Source organism: Sitophilus oryzae, unplaced genomic scaffold (assembly GCF_002938485.1).
Source record: "Sitophilus oryzae breed Bouriz unplaced genomic scaffold, Soryzae_2.0 scaffold_1396_pilon_pilon, whole genome shotgun sequence".
NCBI classification, from domain to species: Eukaryota; Metazoa; Arthropoda; class Insecta; order Coleoptera; family Curculionidae; genus Sitophilus; species Sitophilus oryzae.
Window position 1 is genome coordinate 2,950,185 of NW_022146055.1, and position 22,589 is coordinate 2,972,773.

Genomic DNA, 22,589 nt, shown 5'->3' on the forward strand with positions numbered 1-22,589 from the left:
CTGTTATTTTATCCCCATATAATTTTACATATGTAAAATTATACATATTTTTATACATATTTTATATATATTTTACATATGTAAAATTATATGGGGAATGTCATCAATCGTCATTTCCAAGCCAACTGGACGGCGTTTTTTCTCGATCATATGGTAGTAAATGAATAAAGTGACATGGATAATTTAAAAATATATTATTAGTATTTTCTGTTTGATGTGGTAAACACGATTATTTTGCCCTCTGCATTCATAGTTCTAGGGTACTAGAGATATTAGGTGTTCTGAAAACATGAACCTTTGTAGTAAGGTAGTAACATATAGTACGAGAGCTAGCAACGTTGGAAAAACGAGTATTTTAAGACGTCTGGCTCTTTGATATATCTTTTACTATGCTCTCTACAACAGCATGCGGCCCGCCCGGCTGCCGGTAAACGTTGCGTTCCTTACTGCGCATTGAAAGAAGATCCTATATTTTTAATTTGGAAACGAACATGTCTCCATAACGCAGTGCGTTGAGTTTCCGACCACGAACCGATGATTCAGAGTTCGAATCCGGGTCAGGGCATAGACTTTTTTATTATATTTTCGTTTATAATCTGATAGTAAAGTATTATATATTTGTTTTTTTTTAATTACCAGAATTATTTAATACTTTACTATCAGAATATAAACGAAAATAAAATAAAAAGTGTATATAGGGTTAAGTGTTTATATTCAATAGGTACTAGAATTTATAGGACTAAATTAATAAAAAATATAGGATCTTCTTCCGATGCGCAGTAGTGAACGCAACGGTTATCGGCAACCAGACGGGCCGCATGCTGTTCCAGAGGGCATAGTAAAAGATATATCAAAGAGCCAGACGTCTTAAAATACTTTCTCGAAAACGTTGGGAGCTCTAGACTAATAGAGAAAGGTAATCAAAAGACCATTTTTGTTTTCCTGTTGCTCAACTCAGATGTCCTAAATTTGTACAAACTGAGCTTCGTTTTTGTCTCCATCTTCTTCTAGAAGCAGCTGTACAAGCCGTACTAAGAGTGAGATTATTAGGACGTCCAGTATTATTATTTACCATCACTCATTAACATATAGGCAAATGATGCGAATTGAAAACTGAATTGCATAATTGCACCGAAAACCAATTTTTTTTAACTCAAGGTTTTGGTAATTTTTTGCTTGTAAGTTTGGTGTAATTAAAAGTGCATTTAATTATGGGTTAAATTATTTTTTGTCACCCAGGACAGCTATAAAAAAAAGGTAAATCAAATGCGAGGTTAGGTTATTAATGATAATGTTTTTATTTTAATTATTAGTTTTAAGATAATATATCCTATCTAATGAATTTAGCAGTAATAACGTAATGAATACGATCGCTGGCAAGTTTATGATTTATGTTGACAGGAGTAGAACAGTAGGTATTGTATAATAGTTATACCTAATTATAAAGGTTTTATAAAGCTTTTATAAAACTTTTATCTATACATTTATAAAGGATTTATAAATGCCAAGATAAAAAGTGAATTATTTTTACCGAAATTTTAAAAACATTTTGTAGTTCAACCAGTCAGCGACAATAATAATAATTTTATTATTTAAATGTACTAAAATAGATTTTTTATCTGTTTTTTATTGTCTGGCTTAAGATATCATGTTTTTAATCAATATTTGTTTTTATTAACGGAATATTTTTTTGGTACGTATTTAAATGAAAATATCTTTTTGAATTTTTTCCGAAATTTGGTCCGTTGTTTAACGAGGAAGATACAACAATTTCAAGGTTAAGTCGTAGGCGTAATTCAAGTTATGTTGTACCTGCAATATTAATTAGTATGTATACAGGGTGGTCTAGTGTTTTGTACCAAGACTTTAACGTTTTAGAGGGAAATTTATTTAAAAAAGAAAGGTACGTGGTGCATTAAATTTTAGGAAGTTGAAATTTTCAAAAAAAAAAAAAGAAATTAAAGAGACTCTAGAACAACTGTTAAAAAAATATTGACAAATAAGCTATTACTAGTGAAAATATGAATAAGTTTGTAAACATTTGTAAATTTTTGGGCCAAGGAATGTTTGGCCGGTTTTTTTATTATCATAAAATATAATTTTAGCCGAGTTAGATATATTAAACAATTTGCCCTATCAATCAAAAATGACACGCTTATTAAAAATCTATCTCCGTAGGCGTTACAACTTGGAAATAAAATTCAGGGATGTTCGAGGCATAATATCTCGAAAACTACAAATTCTACTCAAAAAATGATAAGGACCATTTTTGTAGGTACCTACCCAAGCTTCAATTTTTATTCCAAGAAAAATTTTGTAAATTGCACATTTTGGCAGATATTTGTGAAAAACTGATTTTTTGGTTTGGTTTGGTGATTTTCTAAAACTACTCTCCAAAAGGTACACAACCCGCTTCTGGGCACCTATTCTTGAGTTTCAGGGAGTAGAACTCCCGAGAGAAGCGGGCGTGGTAATCATAAAACTGGTAGTTTCCGTATTCTTGAAAAATATTGTGGGAGGGAGTAAGAAACTGGGGAGTTGCTAGGGAGTTAAAAGTTCTCGTACTATAAAGCGAGGGAGAGAGCAAACCTAACCCAACTTACCGTATTTATTTACGATGTCTTTTGTTTACTCGGCTGTTACAAGGTCTGTTCGTTTTCCTGTTATTATCGATTCTGAATCATCCTAGAACTCTCCAGCGCATGCGCAAATGAAATAATGTCTTCATATTTCCTTCTGCGCATACGCATCACAATCCTAGGACGGTTCAGAATCGGTAATAACAGGAAAACGAAAAAAGCTACAGACTTAATATTTATAGATAAAAATGTTTCTTCAAATGTGTGTAAAAATGTTTTATACAGGGTGGATAGAAATTTAAACATGTCATTTTTAAAATTAGTAAATGTGCATTTGTTTGAGAACCAAAATTAAGGTAAAAAAAGAGAACATTTATCTCCTCTTAATAAAAAATCGTCTTCTTATGTAAAAATTACGGTTATAGTAGAATATATGGCTTTGAATATGGATAAAAACTCCAAAAAGTATATATATTTTTGAACAATTTCAAATTTAGATATTAGTCGTTTTTGTTTGTACCCGCTGTATTAATGTCCTTAATTTGAAAATAATACGTCTCTGAATAAAGTTTCTGTTTTTACTAAACTGCAAGACAAGCAAAAAAGCCCTTTTGTTGATCTTACGGGAGGCACAAAGACTTGGGACACAAAAAAAATCGACCTACATTTGCAATCGTTCGAAATTTTACGTTTTAAAGTAAATTATATCTCTAGACGCGATGTACGCAAGCCGAAGTCGCTGACCATAGAATAAGTAAGCCGCTGACTGTCAAGATTTGCTGTAATTCTATTGGTTGTACACACCGGCAACGCTGTTCCCCGATTCTACTTCCTCCCTTATACCTCTTGGTGCGTCCGGTACTTCAAGAATACGACATTTCGTTTTCAGGGAGGTCGAGTGAGGGAGCATTCCCCGGGAGCTCCAGTGTTGTTACAATAGGTACAATTGTACTATTTTGGGTACATATGATAGTCAAGGAGTACATAGGTACAATTGCAAGAAAAAATGTACAATTCTTACTTCTCAAACACAAACTAACCCAAACTTAAACCCACGTACATATTTTTAGACGAACGGTGATACGCGATGCGTGGATTTGAAATGCAGGTCGCTAGGAGCAGAGGCACAGAATTATACATCACTTGAAATGCTGTTCAAGCCGCACGGATGTCAAACATAAGTTTGATATCCGTGCGGTGACTAGGAAGGGGGCTAATCACTGCGACCTTAGAGATCTATTGTGTCCCGATGTCAAACGTGACGTCACGCAATTAGTTCCCATTTAACCAATGCTATTCAAAGCTCTTTGTAGCTTCTGTATTGCTGTCCTCCATTTGCGAGCCAGAGTTCCGATTTAAAGTTCCAGAGCTTTACGCCCTGGGCTACTCAGAACGGTTCTGAAAGGAGGTGTGCGAGATAGCCTGGTGCCTCCATATGGCGCGGAACCAGTTCTGAACTTTATGACTCAATTGAATGGAGGGAGAGTATCGCGTTCTTAAACATTTCAGAGCTGCTCAACTGCGTGAAAGGAGGATAGCATATGGTGTATAATTCTGTGAGGGTGCATCCTCATTACGTATCGGTGTAACGATCTTGAATCGATTTCCAGCAATTCTATTGGCTGAAAAATTCATCTGTCAGAAATTTTATCTGTCAAATTCACCTGGCAAAAATTTCAGCCAATAGAATTGCAGAAAATCGATTCAAGGTCGTTAAGCCAATACGCCGTTCCGCTGTTTTTAGGATAGTGTGGATGCACCCTACGTACCAAAACTTGGTAAAAAAGTAAATAGAGAGATCACATGATCCCACATTTTTGCACCAAAAATGTACAATCCCACTTAAAAAAGTACAATTTCGATACCATTTATAGTACAAAAATGTTTGCCCTTGACAACGCTGGGGAACTCCCCTTAACAACGCTGGGGAGCTCCCAGGGACCACTCCCTTCTCTCGCTTTCAAGAATAGGTACCCTGAAAAGTCTCGGTCGACGAATTAAGCCGTGGTTTCAACATTCATTTACTGGACTATAAGTTTATCTGTTCTTTCATTATAATGTTAACATTTTGGCATTGTTAAAGTCTACTTTATGGCCTTTTTATCATTTGCTTCACTTCATCAATAAAAATAAATAGACAATTTGAATTTGCAAATAAAATACACAATTTCAAAACAGTATGAGCTATTAAAATTATTAAGAGATATTCTAAAAAATATTAAAATTGAAATGTCTTAAAGTGATGTACTCTGTAGATTTATCAATAATATACAATTATTTTTTTGCGGTTTCTATTGAGGGCTAGCATGACAAATAATTTCCATCTACAAATTACCCATTTTAATAGTTTGTTCTTAAACTCGTGCCATATTATCAATAGTAATTATTAGTTTCGGGTTTTTTGATTTATAATTTTATTATGTGAAAATGATTAAATCTATAGGTATACCATTTAATATACTTTTTGTATGCATGACGTCGTGATGTTTAAAAAAGTAATTGTGATGTCGTTAATTGCGGTAGGAAATAAATTATACTTCATTTTTTAAATATTTATTTATAAATTTATCTGTTTTTGAATGCACAGGGTGTCCCGTTTTTGTATGTTTTACAGGGTTTCTAACGAGTTTATTTTTGTGCACAGGAAATTTTACTCGTTTGCTCACCGTCATAAAAAACAATTTCCGAACCACGAATTAGGGACAAGATTTTTATCTGTATACTTATAGCCTTTTATAGTATACCTAATCCGTGGTCAGGAAATAAAGTTTATAGAAAAAACAAATTTATAAAATTTAAATATTTTTTTTGTGACATTTTTTCTTTTAAAATTTTTATAATATTATATGTAATTTGATTACACTTTTAATTAAAAATCATTTTTGTAATACAATATGCCTACAGTTTGCTTAAATGAATGACATATAATAATGATTATTTATAAGGGTGCAAATTGCAGTGGTATCCCTCCTGATGCCTGAACCAAAAAACTTTTAGGTTCAAATGTAATTTTTTCTGGAGTTTTCGAACTTCTTATTACTCTGAACCTTGATAAAATTGCAATTAAACCCACTTTTACTGCCATAAGTCCATATCTGTTGCCTAAACAAAAAAAATATTTGATATTTTAAAACCTTAGTCTACAACTATAAATACCAATAGCTAATAAATACAACACACTAATAACTCTGTCCGATTTTCTAGTTCTGTCGTAGTTTCTAGTTTCTAGTTATTAGTATATTAAAAAAAAAATCTGTAATTTTAAACTACACCATTTAAAATTTATTTTTACCCAATATAAAAATAATTTTCGACCTTCTTAATTGGCAGTAAGCGCCATTAAAAAAGAAAGAAGAGTATAGGGCAAGAAAATGACGTCTAGGGCTTGACCTCGCCAAAATTGTTATCAATTATCATTCCCTAGCCGTCTTTGACACCGTTTTTTTTTTCTCGATAGTATGTTATTTTAATACCTACAATTTTTATACTATTGTAATACCTACCAATGCATATTCTAGGACCCTCGCCAAAAGGTGTAAAATAGAAACCTTCTTTGTTTATCTCGTTTTTATCACAGAATCTTTCGGGATCAAATCTTTCTGGATCTGGAAAGTACTTCTCATCGTACTGCATTCCGAACGTAGAGATATAGACAGCTTGCCCTTTTTCTACAACAAGATCTGTTCCTTCAAATTTGTAGGTGGAGGTACATTCCCTTTCCAAGAAAGGCAGTACTGGGTATTTTCTTAATGCCTCTAGAAAAAAAAAACAATAATTTATTTATAAACACTATATACACCTTTTTATTTGAAATATTTTATCATTTCAATAAATGACTAAAAGCATCAAAAGCATTCATTGTCTTAAATAATTTAAAATAAATTTATGATTACGATCAAGATAAGGTTAACATTTTTTCCTATATTACTGTTTTAAATACTTTAACATGATTAGGTACTCAGGTCATACTAATAGTACAAGATTCGGCTGCAGGATTATTATGCTGTTGTGAACATACATTTAATATGGTTATATGTGTATACAGGGTGTTTCAAAACAAATGCGAAAAACTTCAGAGGGTGATTCCTTGTTCAAAATAAAGGGTAGTTTGCTTTATAAACGTTGGGTCAAAAGTCAACCATTAGGGAGATATCGCGGTACAAAGATGGCGGAAAAATAATGTTTTTATTCTTTATCTTGAAAACGAAAAACGATAGACTAATGAAATTTTATGGAAGCATTACTGTTATGAAAACATACTTTCTGGTAATTTTCTCACTTTTTTAAAATGAGTGGAAGGTGTTGAAATAAACTACCCCTATGATTCTTGTTAACGAAATTAAAAAAGAAGCTTATCAAACACATGCAAAAAAATTAATTTGGATAGTTTAGTTTGTTTAGAAACTTTTTTTATCTCTTGTGTTTTTTTGATAAAACTCACCGATTTGAAATTAAAAAATAAAATGTAAAGCATTACATATCAGGACAAAAAACATTTTTAGATAAAGAATCTAGTGGGCTGCTTTATTTTTTTTAGGAAAAAATCTAGTCGGCCGCTGTCACTTTTTAGGATGTTTCTAATATTATTTTATTGACATTACTCTACTGCAATACGTTATTATCTAGATTCTTATTATTATCGTTATTATCACTAGATTCTTTATCTAAAAATGTTTTTGATCCTGACTTGTAATGTTTTACATGTTATTTTTTAATTTCAAATCGGCGAGTTTTATCAAAGAAGAACAAGAGATAAAAAAGTTTCTAAATAAACCAAGCTATCCAAATCAATTTTTTTGCATGTGTTTGATAAGATTTTTCTTTAAATTTCGTTAACAAGAATGATAAGGGTAATTTATTTTAAATCCTTCCACTCATTTTAAAAAAAGTGAAAAAATTACCAGAAAGTGTGTTTTCGTAACAGTAATGCTCCCATAAAATTTCATTAGACTATCTCTTTTCGTTTTGAATAAAAATATTATTTTTCCGCCATCTTTGTACCACGATATCTCCCTAATGGTTGACTTTTGACCCAACGTTTATGAAGCAAACTACCCTTTATTTTGAACAAGGAATCGCCCCCTGAAGTGTTTCGCATTTGTTTTGAAACAGCCTGTATATTCTACAAATTGTATAAAATATTAATTTTACCCTTATACTACGGCAATGCCTAAAGAGTTTAAGATACTAAAAAAAACATTAACATTATTATTCTTCTCAGAAAGATGGGTGCCTATCAAAAACTTCATCACAACCGCAAATAGCGGTTGCCATGGTTCAAAGTTTTTCTTACGACCCGGCAACAATGTGTCGGTCATCTGTAGCTCCTATAATAAAAAAAAAACTTACGAATTTTGTATAAGTGCCAACTTAAAGTGTATATTAGGATTATTTCAGGAAAATATTTTAACTTCTACAGGGTGGCTCAAAAAAGTGTGAGTGGATCGGAATGATTTTTTTATATGGAAAACCTTGTATATTATTGCATTTTTGGCTTCCTCTCTAATCACTTTACATAATCCTACGATATTAAATATGTTTCGATAGTTTCAAAAATATTAATAAATAAATTTAAAAAAAATGCTCAGCCTTTTTTAAAAAATTATTAAAGATACAAGAAATGTTCTGAAATCAAAACTATACTAAATGTTTACTATTGTTGGTCTGTATTTATTTTGCTATAAATATCGTAATCTTAAACTAAACAATTCCTTACCAAACTTTCTAAAATATAAAATGGTTTTTCTTCGTTTTTTTGAGCCACCCGGTTGAATTTAAAATATATTCCTGAATACATCATAATAAACTGATCGAAAAAAGTTAAGGATATTGTGTTTTCGCCAAGAAGAACATTTTTCAGAAAAAAATGTGTTATAGCTATTAATACTTATGTCGTTATAAAAATTATGTGTTTAAAAAAATACTGTTTGTAAACATAAAAAATTGTACCCAAACAAATAAAAAGCATTATCATCAAAAATGTACGTTTAATTTTTGTTTAGAATAGAATTTATTTGCGTGTTGCTAAGTGGCAGTTTGCGATATTGTGGATATTCTGTCATCGATAATACGAATAGACGTCATTTAACAGTAGAGGAAGCAAATCAAACCATTGGGTTGCTTCTTGGCGGTGCGCGACAGATCGATGTGGCTGATCGATTTAAAGCCACCTAAAGAAAGTGTAATTTCTAGACTTAAAACCCGATTTAATGAGACTGGATCTGTCATAGAAGGCATAGGGAGGGTAGACCAAGGTCGACAAATGCTAGGGAGGACCGAAACTTAATGAGAGGAGCTAGGATGGATCCTGCAAGAAACTACACGTTGCTCAGCCAGGACCTTTTGGCTGCCAGCAGGGTACGTATTGCCCCTCGGACGGTCTTAAATTGATTAAAAAAGCAGGTTTACATTGCTATAGGCCTATAAAAGATCGCGCACACTATACCTACACGGACCAGCACGGACCAGACAAATCTACCGGTGAAGGTGACCGTGTTATTTAATAGAGTAGAGCACACTAGACCAGTACCAGCACGTACTGCCACAAGCCACGACCGTCAAAACAGGTCGTGTCGGTCAGGGACAAATATGACCGGCAATATTTATGCCTGGTCGTGCTGGTCCGACCTAATGTGCGCACCGGCGAACCAGCACACCTCCACAAACATGCAAATATTGAAGGGTTCGTCAGTATTTCGAGTACGCTAGCTGGCTCAAGTCGCATGATGTAGGTTAGATTTCGTTTATTTTTGTTCGAACATTAAAATCGTTTTAAATATGAATGAAGAAAAGCTTATTTTACTGGTACAAAAGTATCCAGAGCTGTGCGATACGAGCCAAGCATTTTATATATAGAGACCAAGAAAGAAAAGATGCAATATGGGAGTCGATAGCAAAAAAAAATCAAATTTGATTTGTGACATTCGAAAATATTGGAAAAACTTTTCTTCGAATCTTTTTAATTCAGGAAACAAATGATGAAATTCGCCATATTTCTTTCTCTTTTGATTTATAGGGTGAACCCAAAATCTTCTTTTTTTCTTAGCTTCCTTCTCTTCCTCCTCTTCTTCACACAACATGGCTAAAATAATAATTTCTTCGTCTGAACTACTCATTTTCAATACTTCTTTGTTGCACGCTCTAGTAGTTGAGCCTTGACAACTGTACTTTTTTCGAAACCAAACCAAACCAAACTCTCGCTTATGTTGCTGGTCTGTGGCGGTAAAGTGTGCGACGTCATGCAGGATGCAGGTTTGTGCTGTGCTGGTCCGTACTGGTCCGTGTAGGTATAGTGTGCGCGATCTTTAAGACGTCCTCCGTGATCCTCCAATGATGTCGTCAGCATAAATTTTACCTGTCATGGTACCTTCACTGACATACAATTCCGTTCGACCTCCGTAGAAAATTCCACCCCAGACCATTGGACCTCCAAACTACACACTCCAAAGGGATGCCCTTCTTGAACATATCGGTCGTTAAGTTTTGTATTTCTTAGTCCCCAGACATGAATTGTACGTCTGTCAGTACAAAGAGAAAAGCGGCTTTCATCGCTGAACATTGCAGTATACCACTCATCATTCCAGTTAGCTCTTTCATTACACCAGAGCAAACGTTGAACTTTACGACCTCAACCTGACTCTCGCGGTTTTACTCGGAGGGCGTGTTATAGGCCTATAGCAATGTAAACCTGCTTTTTTTAATCGTTTTAAGACCGTCCGATGGGTAATACGTACTCTGCTGGCAGCCAAAAGTCCTGGCTGAGCAACGTGTAGTTTCTTGCAGGATCCATTCTAGCTTCTCTCAGTAAGCTTCGGTTTTCCCTAGCATTGTCTAGCAGTCTCATTAAATTGGTTTTTAAGCCTAGAAATTACACTTTAGGTGACTTTAAATCGATCAGCCACATCGATCTGTCGCGCACCGCTTAGAACCAACCCAATGGCTTGATTTGCTTCCTCTATTGTTAAATGACGTCTGTTCATATTATCGATGACAGAATAACCACAATATCGCAAACTGCCGCTTAGCAACACGCAAACAAGTTCTATCCTCAACAAAAATTAAATGTACATTTCTGATGATAATGCTTTTTATTTGTTTGGGTACAATTTTTTATGTTTACAAACATTATTTTTTTTAAACACAAACGACATAGGTATTAATAGTTATAACACATTTTTTCTGAAAAATTTTCTTCCTAGCTAAAACACAATATCCTTAATTTTTTTCGATTAGTTTATATACTTTAGGTTGGCATTTATACAAAATTCGTAAGTTTTTTATTATAGGAGCTACAGATGTGGGAAACATTTTGAACGTGGCAACCCGGGGGGGGGGGACTTCATTATTATCAATTATTACCTGAAATGACCATGTCGAGGTACTTGATTTCGTTGTATCCGTCATACGTCACACCATGATTTGCTTCGAGATTTTCTTTGATTTCTAACCTTAGCTTATCCTGAATATCTTGGTTCATGGCGAGCTCGTACAAGGTGAAACTCATAGTGGAACTGATTGTATCAAATCCTGCGACGAAAAATTGAACTGCTTGAGCCAGAATCATGTCATTAGCTTAAAAAGTCATTATTAGATTAGACACAACAAATGAGTTGTCCAGTGGACATTTTTTGAATTTCAAATGAAATTTTAGAAGTTTCTTTTGGCCGATTTAGTAATTCCATTGTCCATTCTTAGTTGGTCACCTGGTACTTACTCTATTAATCTACTTAATACCGTATGATCGAAAAAAAACGGCGTCTAGTTGGCTTGGAAATGACGATCAATGACAGTCATCCCCATATAGTTTTTAAAAAAGTGACATTTACCATTGCTGACGCCGTTTTATTTCGATCATATTGTACTTACACATGTTTGCTCCATCCATGCCTCTCAAAATGTCAATAAGATCGTTGCCTTTGTTTTGGTTCAGTTGATTTCTTGTGTTGATTACGCTATTTATTATCGATTTCATTTGTTTGATCAATTTGCCACTCACAAAGGAGATGCCGAAGGTGTTGATAAGACCAGGAAAAAAATTTGAACCCAACTGTCTTACGGCATTTGAAAATCTAAAGAAGAACGTATACATAAGTTTTGAATAGGTAACATTGTTACATTATAACATTTTTTTACGTCTTGAAAAAGGCCTGTTTTGTTGGCTAGGAAAATTTTTGGACCAGTAAAAACTTTTTTCAAAGCGGAGCTTTTTGCGGAAAATATTGTTTTTTCAGATTTCTCCATCAGTCGCGCACTACCCAGTTTTTTTTAAATAACCCGTTACACGTAAATAATTTATATACCTCTTTACCTTTTTTGCTGTCTACTGTTTTAAATTAATTATTTTATCAATAACATACTCAATAAAGAAAACCAAAAAATAAGTTCGCAATTTTTTTGTAAATACACCATTTTAAAATATTTTATTTAAATCAGTCTATGAGCTTGGTGCATTTTCCGACGGTGCTGCCTCCGTCGGAGAATCCCAAAGAAGAATCCCATAAAAAAAACTTACTTAGTTAAGAATACTTACGACGTTTCCCAAATAGCTTTACCAATTGCTCTGAAAATAAAAACGCAAAAAAAAATTATGATATATTACGTATATTTTTTATCTATACTTGTAACTATATTTGTAACTATACTTGTAACTACTAGTTTTATTTTTAGCTACAAATATGGATTTTTATTTACCTGAATTCCGCATTCTCGTTTTCAAAACACTTGGCGTCCACTCCAAAAGCAGTGAGAGCGATCAAATTGGTGGAGTATTTACCACAAACTTCTTTAGTTTCTACATTAGGAACACCTAACAATTTTCCATCAATATAAGATTTTAAAGCTTCACTTTCTTGTATAATCACTGGCAACATTGCTTTGAGCTTTCCTGATGTGAAAACAGGTGTTAACTTGGCACGAATCACTTTCCACATGGATCTTTTATTGAAAAACAACATGTTGGATAGGATTGGGTCCTTGTCTGAAGTGGTGATCACCCTGTTGTGGAAACTGGCAAAATCTTTCAACATAATATTTTTGGCAAGCTTGGGAGATCTGACGACTAAGACCGGCCTATATAAAAATTAAATTAGTTAATCTTTTAAACACATAACACTTTTAACATTTTTTATACAACACTTATAGGTCCTTATCTAGTTGGAAAATGAGTTGAAAACAACTTATTTTAAATTTATTAACGAATTTTATCAACATCATTTTGGGTTATGACTTTCTCTTCTTAACTAATAATTTATTTTTGTTTATTTGGTTGGAAATAAATCAGTACAGTGTTGTGAAATCATTCAGTTGTTTTCCCTCACTTCCTGTCTTACCGGAAATTACTGCAATTTTTTATTTTTAAATGGTACTCTCGATATTTTTTTTACTCTGTTTGATAGAAAGTTACATTGACATCTTATATGTAAACTTTTGAAATTTGACGCACTACTTTCATGACATTTTCGCTTAAAGAAAATAGTATTTTAAATTTCAATATAGAGTGTCATAGCTGGTCATAGCAGTGTTTATGAAAATTTAATTCTGAATAGCAAGAAAATCCAACAATATACAAACTAATACTAAAAAAATGATTTATGAGTAAAAATTCAATTGGTCACTTTGAACTGTCCAGGGAATATTAGATGATTTATTTTTTCAATGCTCCTTGATAAAAAAGTTATGTAGTGATTTTATCCCAGGGTCAGGAAACGAACACCAAAAAATACCGCAATTCGGAAAAAAATAGTGTCAAACAAATTATTGTTTTAAATGGTAGGGTTGACCCTTAGAAGTAACATACCAAAAGTCCCCAACCATAGACCGTGTGCGTTAGCCGTGGGGGAGGGGGAAGGGATGAAAAGGGCCGGTTTATATATTTTTCGTTATTATCTCTAAAACTAAGCATCCTAGCGAAAAAAATGTTCTATACAAAATGAAAGTAAATTCAATTGTTTATAAAAAAGGTCCTCATTTTGTCATTTTTTCGCTAGGAGCAGTAGTGAAGAGATTCATCAACTTTCTTGCAAAAAAAATTGAAGCTCAAGGACTAATAGCAGTAGTAGCCACAGGAGACGCTGATACCAAAATCGTAAGCTGTGGTTTGCAGGCAGCTAACCAGCATCAAACTGTGACAGTCATAGGGGAGGATATAGACCTGTTGGTGTGGCTTATTGCATTAACTCCCTCTGAGAAAGAGATGCTTTTCTTTAAGCCAAGCGGGGGAAAGGTGGAGTCACGTTGGTATAATGTCGCCAACCTCCAAAAGCTGCCATAGGCGAAGACCATTCTGTTACACCATTCGTTCAGCGGTTGTGATACTACCCTCGCTATTTATAACAAGAGCAAGGGACGAGTGGTTAAAGTATTTTTAAAGGCTGAAGAGGAGGTCTCAGACATTTACAAAGTCTTCTCTGATCCCTTAGCAACATAGGACATGGTAGCTGATGCAGGAGAGCTGCTTTTTTTGGCATTGTACCAGGCCCAAAAAGGAGCAGACCTGAGCCGGGTACGACACTAGGCCTTTGTTAAAGCGTCAACAAAGCCAAGGCCTGATTTTGCGGCTCTTCCCCCTACTAGAGGCGCTGCTCGCCAGCACTCCCTCAGAGTTTATATGCAGGTTTGTGTCAATATATGCTTTCTTTACCTTAACATTTATTTTGTAATAACTGTAATGGCCAACAACGAATTAATTATCATTTGCAGCTTCAGCACTGGCTGCATGGAAATCAGCAGCAGGAGTCAACTGCTTGGGGATGGTTGAATGGGTTGGACGGCTTCCCCATCCCTGTCACAAGCACGGATCCAGTTGCGCCCGAATCTGTCCCGAATATATTTTGCTGGTGCAAGACTGGTTGCGGGTGCCGTAAAGCAGGCATACCCTGTTCGCTTGTGTGCAGTAGTTGCCGCGCTTCGTGTACCAACGCACAGTGGGGTATTTGACAGCAATAGTTGATAGAAATTTTTTATGTAGACCTTATATAAATTATTGCTATTTTCAATTAAAGAGGAAATAATATGAACAAAATAAAGGATAATTCGTCGATTCTAAAAAAAAAGAAAGAAAAATCACTGTTCCAGTGTTTCCACGGTCAATGCCACTAATACCAGTAGTAATATCGCAACTAATACTACTAATGCTACGACTGATCCGCGACCAATGCCCATAGCACTAAAGCCGATACTAATACCAAATTGTGCTATACTGCTAATGGCACTAATGCGATCGCTTTGTAAACAACAATGCCATCGAGGTTTACACCTCGCATTAGTATATCACTGATTTGCAAATTAGAGGAAACCAAGAATGTTTTTCTCATTTTATCAGCAAAGTCGCAAAAAGTCGCAGTATTTTATTTTACTGTATGAAAGTTCATTGTTTACTAAGTAAAACGTATATAGACAATATGCTGAATTCTTCGAAATGCGCAACTAAATCTCTAAGTATAATAAAAATGTCACAAATTTAATCAAATTTTCTGAACGCCTAACTTTTAGTTGTAAAAAAAATCGTTAGTATAGAGAATATCAAAATAAATAATATGTTTTTGTAGAATACATACCTGCAGCTTGCTGAGCCATTTTCAATGAAAACAATAATATAAACGTAAAAAGAGCACAAGAACAACAACAATTTATAATCTTAAACATAAAATTTATTTACTTAACAGACCCATAGCAACGCCATTCATGGCAGACATGATTTAACTTATCATTTATCTTTTTTTGGGAAATCTTAAACACCTTTGCCTTTTCGAATTTCGATCACCTTTTTCATGCTAATACTTCACCGTGCAACGGTCCTCCAATCATCGGCATCAACGGCGACGCATTTGATGATAACTTTGACGATGAACTCGAACAATAAAGTACTTGATATTGCCATATATAAACTTAAATACTTAAAATTATATAAGAGTTTCTTGCCTTGAACTGCTAATATAGTAATTAATTCGACGCTGTGTTCGACATAATGTGGATCAACCTTCTCTCACTACCGGTTTCGGGGCCCTACCCCATCATCAGGTGAGCTTGGGTCGTTTCCACAATATGTCGAGCACAGCGCGGAGTATATAACACTACTTGTCGTAAAGTAGCGGTAAGATATTAAGTCCCGCATCGCGAGATAGTGGCCTGCGTGCAATGGTAGTACTTTCGTACCACCGAAGTACAACTATCGATAGTAAATAAAGGCTTTTTTCGGCTAGCCCAAATTATATAATGGAAAATCTCGCGATGCGGGACTTAATATCTTACCGCTACTTTACGACAGGTCGTGTTTATATACTCTGCGCTGTGCTCGACATATTGTGGAAACGACCCAAGCTCACCTGATGATGAGGTAGGGCCCCGAAACCGGTAGTGAGAGAAGGTCGATCCATATTATGTCAAACATGGCGTGGAATTAATTTCTATATTAGCAGTTCAAGGCAAGAAACTCTTATATAATTTTATTATATACCTAAAAACTGCAAGAAATTTATTTTCCTTTATATAACTTAAATACTTAGGTATACACTTATAAAAAAAAATTCTGGTTATATAATTTTATTATATACCTAATTATTATACAGGGTTGTTCACCACATACGACACGGAGTATTGTAGCTAAACGATTAGATTTTTACAAAAAGTTTTGGGTTCATTGAAGGACTATTAGAGCTACAATTTAAAAATATTTTTACAAGATACAGAGTGTCCCAAATAAGTAAAAAATATTATAGTTGTATTTTTTTAAATGGAACACCCTGTATATTATTCTATTTTGGGATTCTACGATCGAAATAAACGTAAATTTGATTAAGGTTTATCACACTTAAACCTTACCATTTTTGAAATATTTTCAATTTTATGAAATTCCAGTAAAAATTTTAAGGCTTCATTTCTCCAAGGGTATCAAAGTTTTTAATGCTAAATATTTACTGAAAATTATTCATTGATTAGATATTGTGTTGCAATAATAAAAATTTTACTGCCTTATACAGAGTGTCCAAAAATTTATACTAAATAATTACTAGCTTTAAACGGCAATAACTTGGTTAATTTAAATAGAACACCCTATATATTTTACCTGAAATAGATGCACAATTTAATTGTCTATCAAATTGTATTATTCCATTTTTTACCTATCTCTTCAAGTTTTTATAGAAAATGCATTTTCTTATAATTTAGACCTCATTTATCACTATACCTATGGAATATTGACATTTCCGACCAAAAACACCAAAAATTAGTTAATTACATACTTAAATTGTTTTAATTAATAAAGTATTCTAAATAAATGTGGATTTGGCCCAGAAATCAATATAAAAATAAGTTATGAAAATGAACGTCTCAGTTTTTATAAATAAGCATTCGTCAAAAAATGAAATAAAATTTATAAGGTGTTACTTTTTACCACACTGTCTAATACACACACAAAATTCAGTTTTTTAGTATTTGGAGCAATTATTATTAATCAACGTAAACAGTCAATTAATGTAGTTTGAATACTGGGATCATATTAATTGGTCCTCTTTAACAAAAAAATATTTAAACGGTATTTTTAATTTTTTAATTAAATAAGCCACTATATCGACAATTTTAGTATCTGTACCCTTTGAAAATTTGTTACATCTTTAAAAATAAGCTAAAATGTCAATATTCCATGGGCATAGTGATTAATGAGGTCTAAATTATAAAAAAAATCGTTTTCTATGAAAACTTGAAGAGATGGGTAAAAAATGGTATAATACAATTTGATAGACAATTTCATTGTGCATCTGATTCACTTAAAATATATATAAATTAAAGAAGTTATTGCCGTTGAAAGCTAGTAATTATTTAATATGAATTTTTGGACACTCTGTATAAGGTAGTAAAAGTTTTATTATTGCAACACAATATCTGATCAATAAATAATCTTCAGTAAATATTTAGTATTAAAAACTTTGATACCCTTGGAGAAATGAAGCCTTAAAAATTTTACTGCAATTTCATAAAATTGAAAATATTTCATAAACGGTAAGGTTTAAGTGTGATAAACCTTAATCAAATTTACCTTTATTTCAAACGTAGAATCCAAAAATAGAATAATATACAGGGTGTTCCATTTAAAAAAATACAACTATAATATTTTTTACTTATTTGGGACACTCTGTATCTTGTAAAATATTTTTAAATTGTAGCTCTAATAGTCGTTCAACGAACCCAAAACTTACAATTTGTAAAAATCTAATCGTTTAGTTACAATACTCCGTGTCGTATGTGGTGAACAACCCTGTACACCTAAAAACTGCAAGAAATTTATTTTCCTTTATATAACTTAAATACCTAGGTATATACTTATAAAAAAAATTCTGGTTTGTGTTAAGTGTTAATCTTCCACAATACACGTTTTTTCCACCTATTCGTATTTGCAAAGTATTATACCCCCTTAACTAGGGATGCATGATTCGAATCGATTTTAATCGAAGATCGATCTTTTTGCCGAAAATATCGATTAAAATCGATCGATTTTTATCAAACGATCTTTTGGTAGAATCGATTTTTTTTCAACATCGAAGATCGATTTTATTTATACATTTTTACAGGTTTATTTATTTGTTAGAATAAAAAAACGGTAACCAAAAAAACACTTTAGTTTTGCTTGAATATTTGATTCCGGTGCATCTCTAATAACAACTCCAAAATTCCGCCATCTAGCAATGAAAAATTAAGTGTAAGTGCTCGCTACCGCATGCGCCAATGTCTGTTTACCACTTTGATATTAGGTGTCAGATTTTTGTCGGTGATTCCCATATTTTTATATTTTAGATAACAGAATATTTTCTGATTTTAGCTTCTTTCCAACCGACTGATATATCAAAATTACAGAATTTACCGGTACATATTCTGTGTCAAAATCATCATAAGCATGCAAAAAGCCGAATAATTATATTTTAATATTGTTATAGTATTTTTAATTTTTACAAGTATGTCTCGGTTTGTGGGTGTTTCTGATTCAGTTTGGGATGACAGTTATTCAGTTTCAATTTTAAATGTGTTAATAAACGGTTTTACGATTTTTATGTATCTAATTTTTATGATTATATCGTATTTTTTATTATACCAGTACACCGATACATTCAGTTGCAGCCACACTATCTAAGGTGTGGTCGTCGTAACGATCTTTGAATCGATTTCCAGTTATTCTATTGGCTGAAATTTTTGACAGATGAATTTGACAGATAAAATTTCTGACAGATGAATGTTTCAGCCAATAGAATTACTGGAAATCTATTCAAGGTCATTACGCCGTTACGCCGATACGCCGTTTTTAGGATAGTGTGGCTGCACCCTCAGAATCGAATATCGATATTTAATAAGATCGATCTTTGGTTACCGATTTTTTTCAGGATCGATCTTGTTATGTCCGATCTTGAATCGATTCAAAATATCGACTTATTTTATTTTTGCGACATCCCTACCCTTAACTACAGCTCACAGTGAAAAAATGAATAGAACCTTTTTTGTGAACAATTAAACTTACTTTCATTTTGTATAGAACTTTTTTCGCTAGGATGCTTAGTTTTCGAGATAATAACAAAAAACCTATAAACCGGTCTTTTTCACCCCTTCCCCCTCCCCCCGCGGTTCACGCACAAGGTGTATGACTGGGGACTTTTGGTATGTTACTTTTCTGGGTCAATCCAACCACTCAAAACAATGACACTATTTGACACTATTTTTTTCCGAATTCATGTTTTCGTTTTCTGGCTATGGCACTTTAGATTGAAATTTAGAATACTATTTTTTAAGCTGAGATGTCAAGAGTTGATATCTGATGTGTCACTTGATGTGTCGTTCTATTCAGAATGTCATTCAAAAAAAAAGTAAATATAGAAAGATATGGTGCCATTTAAAAATCAAAAGTTTTAGTTATTTCCGGTGAAACAGGAAGTGACCGAAACTAATTGAATACTTGAATGAACTCTGATTTATGTCACATACATAAATTCCAAAACTTGTTTTTTTTATTTGAAAAAATAAAACAGTTATAAGGGTGAGCTATTTCTGAAAAACAGCCGGTATATATTTATGATCTAGCGTTTTCGTGTATTGTGGTTGATTTATTTGTCTAGAGTATTTTAAGACTGACCTGTCCAAAACGAATATTCCGAAGTAGTCATCTTCAGTGCGCTTGTAGAAGTCCATGATTAAGTCTCCAATGGTGGTCTTCATTGTAAAAACTGGTAAAAGGTTTCCAAAGAAAGGTGTAGGCTTTATGTAGAATATTTTTCGGTTTTTCCAAAATGAGAAGTTCCTCGTAACGTATTTGTATATCAAGAAATACGTTATGGCCAATAAGCCTAAGAAGACCGACCAAAATACGAACATCTGAAAAAATAACCGTACTTAGTATACAGTGACGTCAGTGACTCGTAACTATTATTCCAAAATATGTTGGAGAGATATAGATAATTTGTAGGAGATTAGCCATGGAAACAAGTTTAATCGTCTTTGCTCTCATAAATGTGAAGTTGTCACATTCAAGCTTTGTAAATTAAAATAAACATAAATTACAAATATGAATTTTTCAAATGAAGAAAAGTGTGTAGGATTATTGGTTCAACTTTTCTTGACCATACATTTTCGAGGATACGTTGACCGGTGACTGTTACGTTTTTTAGAGAACGGTTTTCAAGATATGTTAGAAAAGTTAAATTCAATTTCAATTTCACTTAGATTGCATGATGTTCTTATTCTGTTATGATTTATAACTTATAAAAAGGGAGAATATATTATTAAACTGTTCTTCATAATTTACATTACACAAACTAAAACTTAAAAAAATAATATCACTACATACACTTATATAACTTATTTTAGAAAATGTTCAAAAAACCCGCCATTGTTTCGAGCACATAAATGCATCTTTTGAAAAAAAAATAATAAAATAAATAAAATAATATAATAATAAAACTGAATTATCTACTAGCTATTCTCCCAGAACGACCGGTCGACTTTATTAAACTTCCCCCGTGCCGCCTCTTCTTGTGCCTCTCTTAATTCATGGTATTTTGTAAACATTGTTGTGAACATAAAAACCACATAAAAAAATCTAAAATGAATCGGTCAGATAATCGAGAAGGCCCATGCAATTGGTTCACCTCTTCCTATCCCTGAGTTTGCATAATTATGATATAAAATTTTTTTTAACATTTCTTTCATTATGGGGGGAAGGAGAGGGTGTCATAATGAAAATCATGTTGGAACCACATTATTGGTCCGCCAGTATCTAAATTTAACTTTTCTAACATGTCTTGAAAACCGTTCTCTAAAAAACGTAAGTAACGTTATCCTCGAAAATGTATGGCTAAGAGAAGTTTAACCAATAATCCTACAAGCTTTTCTTCATTTGAAAGATATATGTTTACAATTTTTGTTTATTTGAATTTACAAAGTTTGGATGTGACAGTTTCGCATTTCTGAAAGCAACGACGATTGACGATTAAATTTGTTTCCGTGGCTAACTAAGTGAAATTGTTTTAAAATGATGAGAATTGGCTATAACCCAAACTCAGTAATTTTTCGAAAAAAAAACATATTATAGCTTATATCGCCGAAAAGCTTCAAAATGGCGCTTTTTATGAAGCCATGGCCAACTATGCTTTCCATTAAAAAAAACATATGTTTGTGTCATGTGTCAAAAATTACAGGCTTTAAAAAAACGGAGGACACAGTCTCATTAAGGATGCGATTATCTACAACTTTTATCTGAAAACTTGTTGTCTAAAATAAATTATAATGGAGTAAGGAACAATTTTTAAAATAGCCGAAATTTGTTTTTTTTTTCGAAATATCTAGTAAGCCATGAACTTTTTCAGAAATCTGGAAGGCGCGTATTTATCCATTTATATAATTGTTTCCCTATTTAACCGACTGTCTATCTCTAGCTCTAGTAGTTTCCGAGATACCCATAGAGAACATCTTAGAAAACTAACCCTGTATAATAATGTTACTAGTAATTTTGTTGATTTTATTTTACTAATTCCTTTTGTTTAATTATTAAAGGCTGTTGTAGATATGGAAACTGGTAGGGTCCCAATTTCCAATAATTATAAAATAGTACCCTTGCTTACACTTTACTTTTTATATGTATAGACCAGCCTGTATAGTTTGATTAATTATTATTTTTGTTTATTTGTTAATTAAAAAGTGGTATGAAAAAAAATTGCATATTTAATGAAAAATATCAAGCTGGTCAAGAATTAGTAAGTATGTCTTTCTTACCTTAATTTAGATCTAAGTAACTGTAGTTCTTATTAAAACTTTAAACCACAAACTTTAAAACACTTAATAAGTAGACTGGCGATTTCAAACGATTTAAATACATAGTAGCTAATTACGACAACACTGATTGTTGTATCAACATAAATACATATTCGGAAAAATATATTTATTTTGCAATAATTATCATCAGCGGCGGGCGGCTCGAAAATAGAGCCTATTCATGGTCAGTTTAATTTTATACTTATTTATGCTCTTCATGTATTATATTTAGGAAATTATTATCAAAATTTATGTCTTAAGCATCATAATGGGTTCTCATTATTCTATAATATAGAAAGAATTTAGCTAAATTAGCCATGGGGGAAAACATTTTGATAGTCTTAGCAGCGTTTTTTTTATCTTTTAATTGCCTTTTAAATTCCTTTATTATTTGAAGTACTTGAAGTTGTTGGCATTTTAAAACAGGAATCAAAAGATAAAAGACTATCAAAATGTTGATCTAATAACAATTTAACGTTTATATTATTACGTCAAAAGCAACTTTTTTCCGAAGCCTACCATAACTTCACTGAATCATCATTTCTTGTTCACTGTTATTAATATCTTAATTATTAGATATTAATACATAATATGGTATTATGATATTCTGGTATTTCGTCGATTTTAAAATAAACTAACTGTTTCTATCTTATTTTTTTTTGTTAGAATGGTAAAAATAAGGTAATTAAGGGCTTATTTTTTGGTATTTATTATATTTTTGCCAAT

The 22,589-nt window shown here is 32.7% G+C and overlaps 2 protein-coding genes across 8 annotated transcripts in view; one reads left to right on the forward strand and one right to left on the reverse strand.

Moving 5' to 3' along the window:
- The window catches only part of LOC115875878 (uncharacterized protein CG43867), a 517,198-nt gene that overhangs the window by 96,941 nt on the left and 397,668 nt on the right, over nt 1-22,589 (forward strand). The window lies entirely within an intron of this gene.
- On the reverse strand, nt 5,117-21,976 carry LOC115875884 (cytochrome P450 6j1-like). Its single transcript, XM_030891444.1, has 8 exons — nt 21,825-21,976; nt 19,690-19,928; nt 12,270-12,647; nt 12,109-12,138; nt 11,445-11,647; nt 10,938-11,150; nt 6,083-6,334; nt 5,117-5,681 (listed from the first exon to the last, which is right to left on the reverse strand). Exons 2-8 carry the CDS (start codon nt 19,926-19,928, stop codon nt 5,518-5,520), a joined length of 1,479 nt encoding a protein of 492 aa, XP_030747304.1. The 5' UTR covers nt 21,825-21,976; the 3' UTR covers nt 5,117-5,517.

Bases quoted from the DNA above. Each gene is read 5' to 3' on its own strand.
- LOC115875884 (XM_030891444.1), bottom strand. From the start codon at position 19,928: ATGTTCGTATTTTGGTCGGTCTTCTTAGGCTTATTGGCCATAACGTAT. The intron at 12,648-19,689 runs GTCAGTCTTAAA...ATTTTTATATAG, and splicing joins GGAATATTCGTTTTGGACAG to GCCGGTCTTAGTCGTCAGAT. The intron at 11,648-12,108 runs GTAAGTATTCTT...GTTCTTCTTTAG, and splicing joins AAAGCTATTTGGGAAACGTC to ATTTTCAAATGCCGTAAGAC.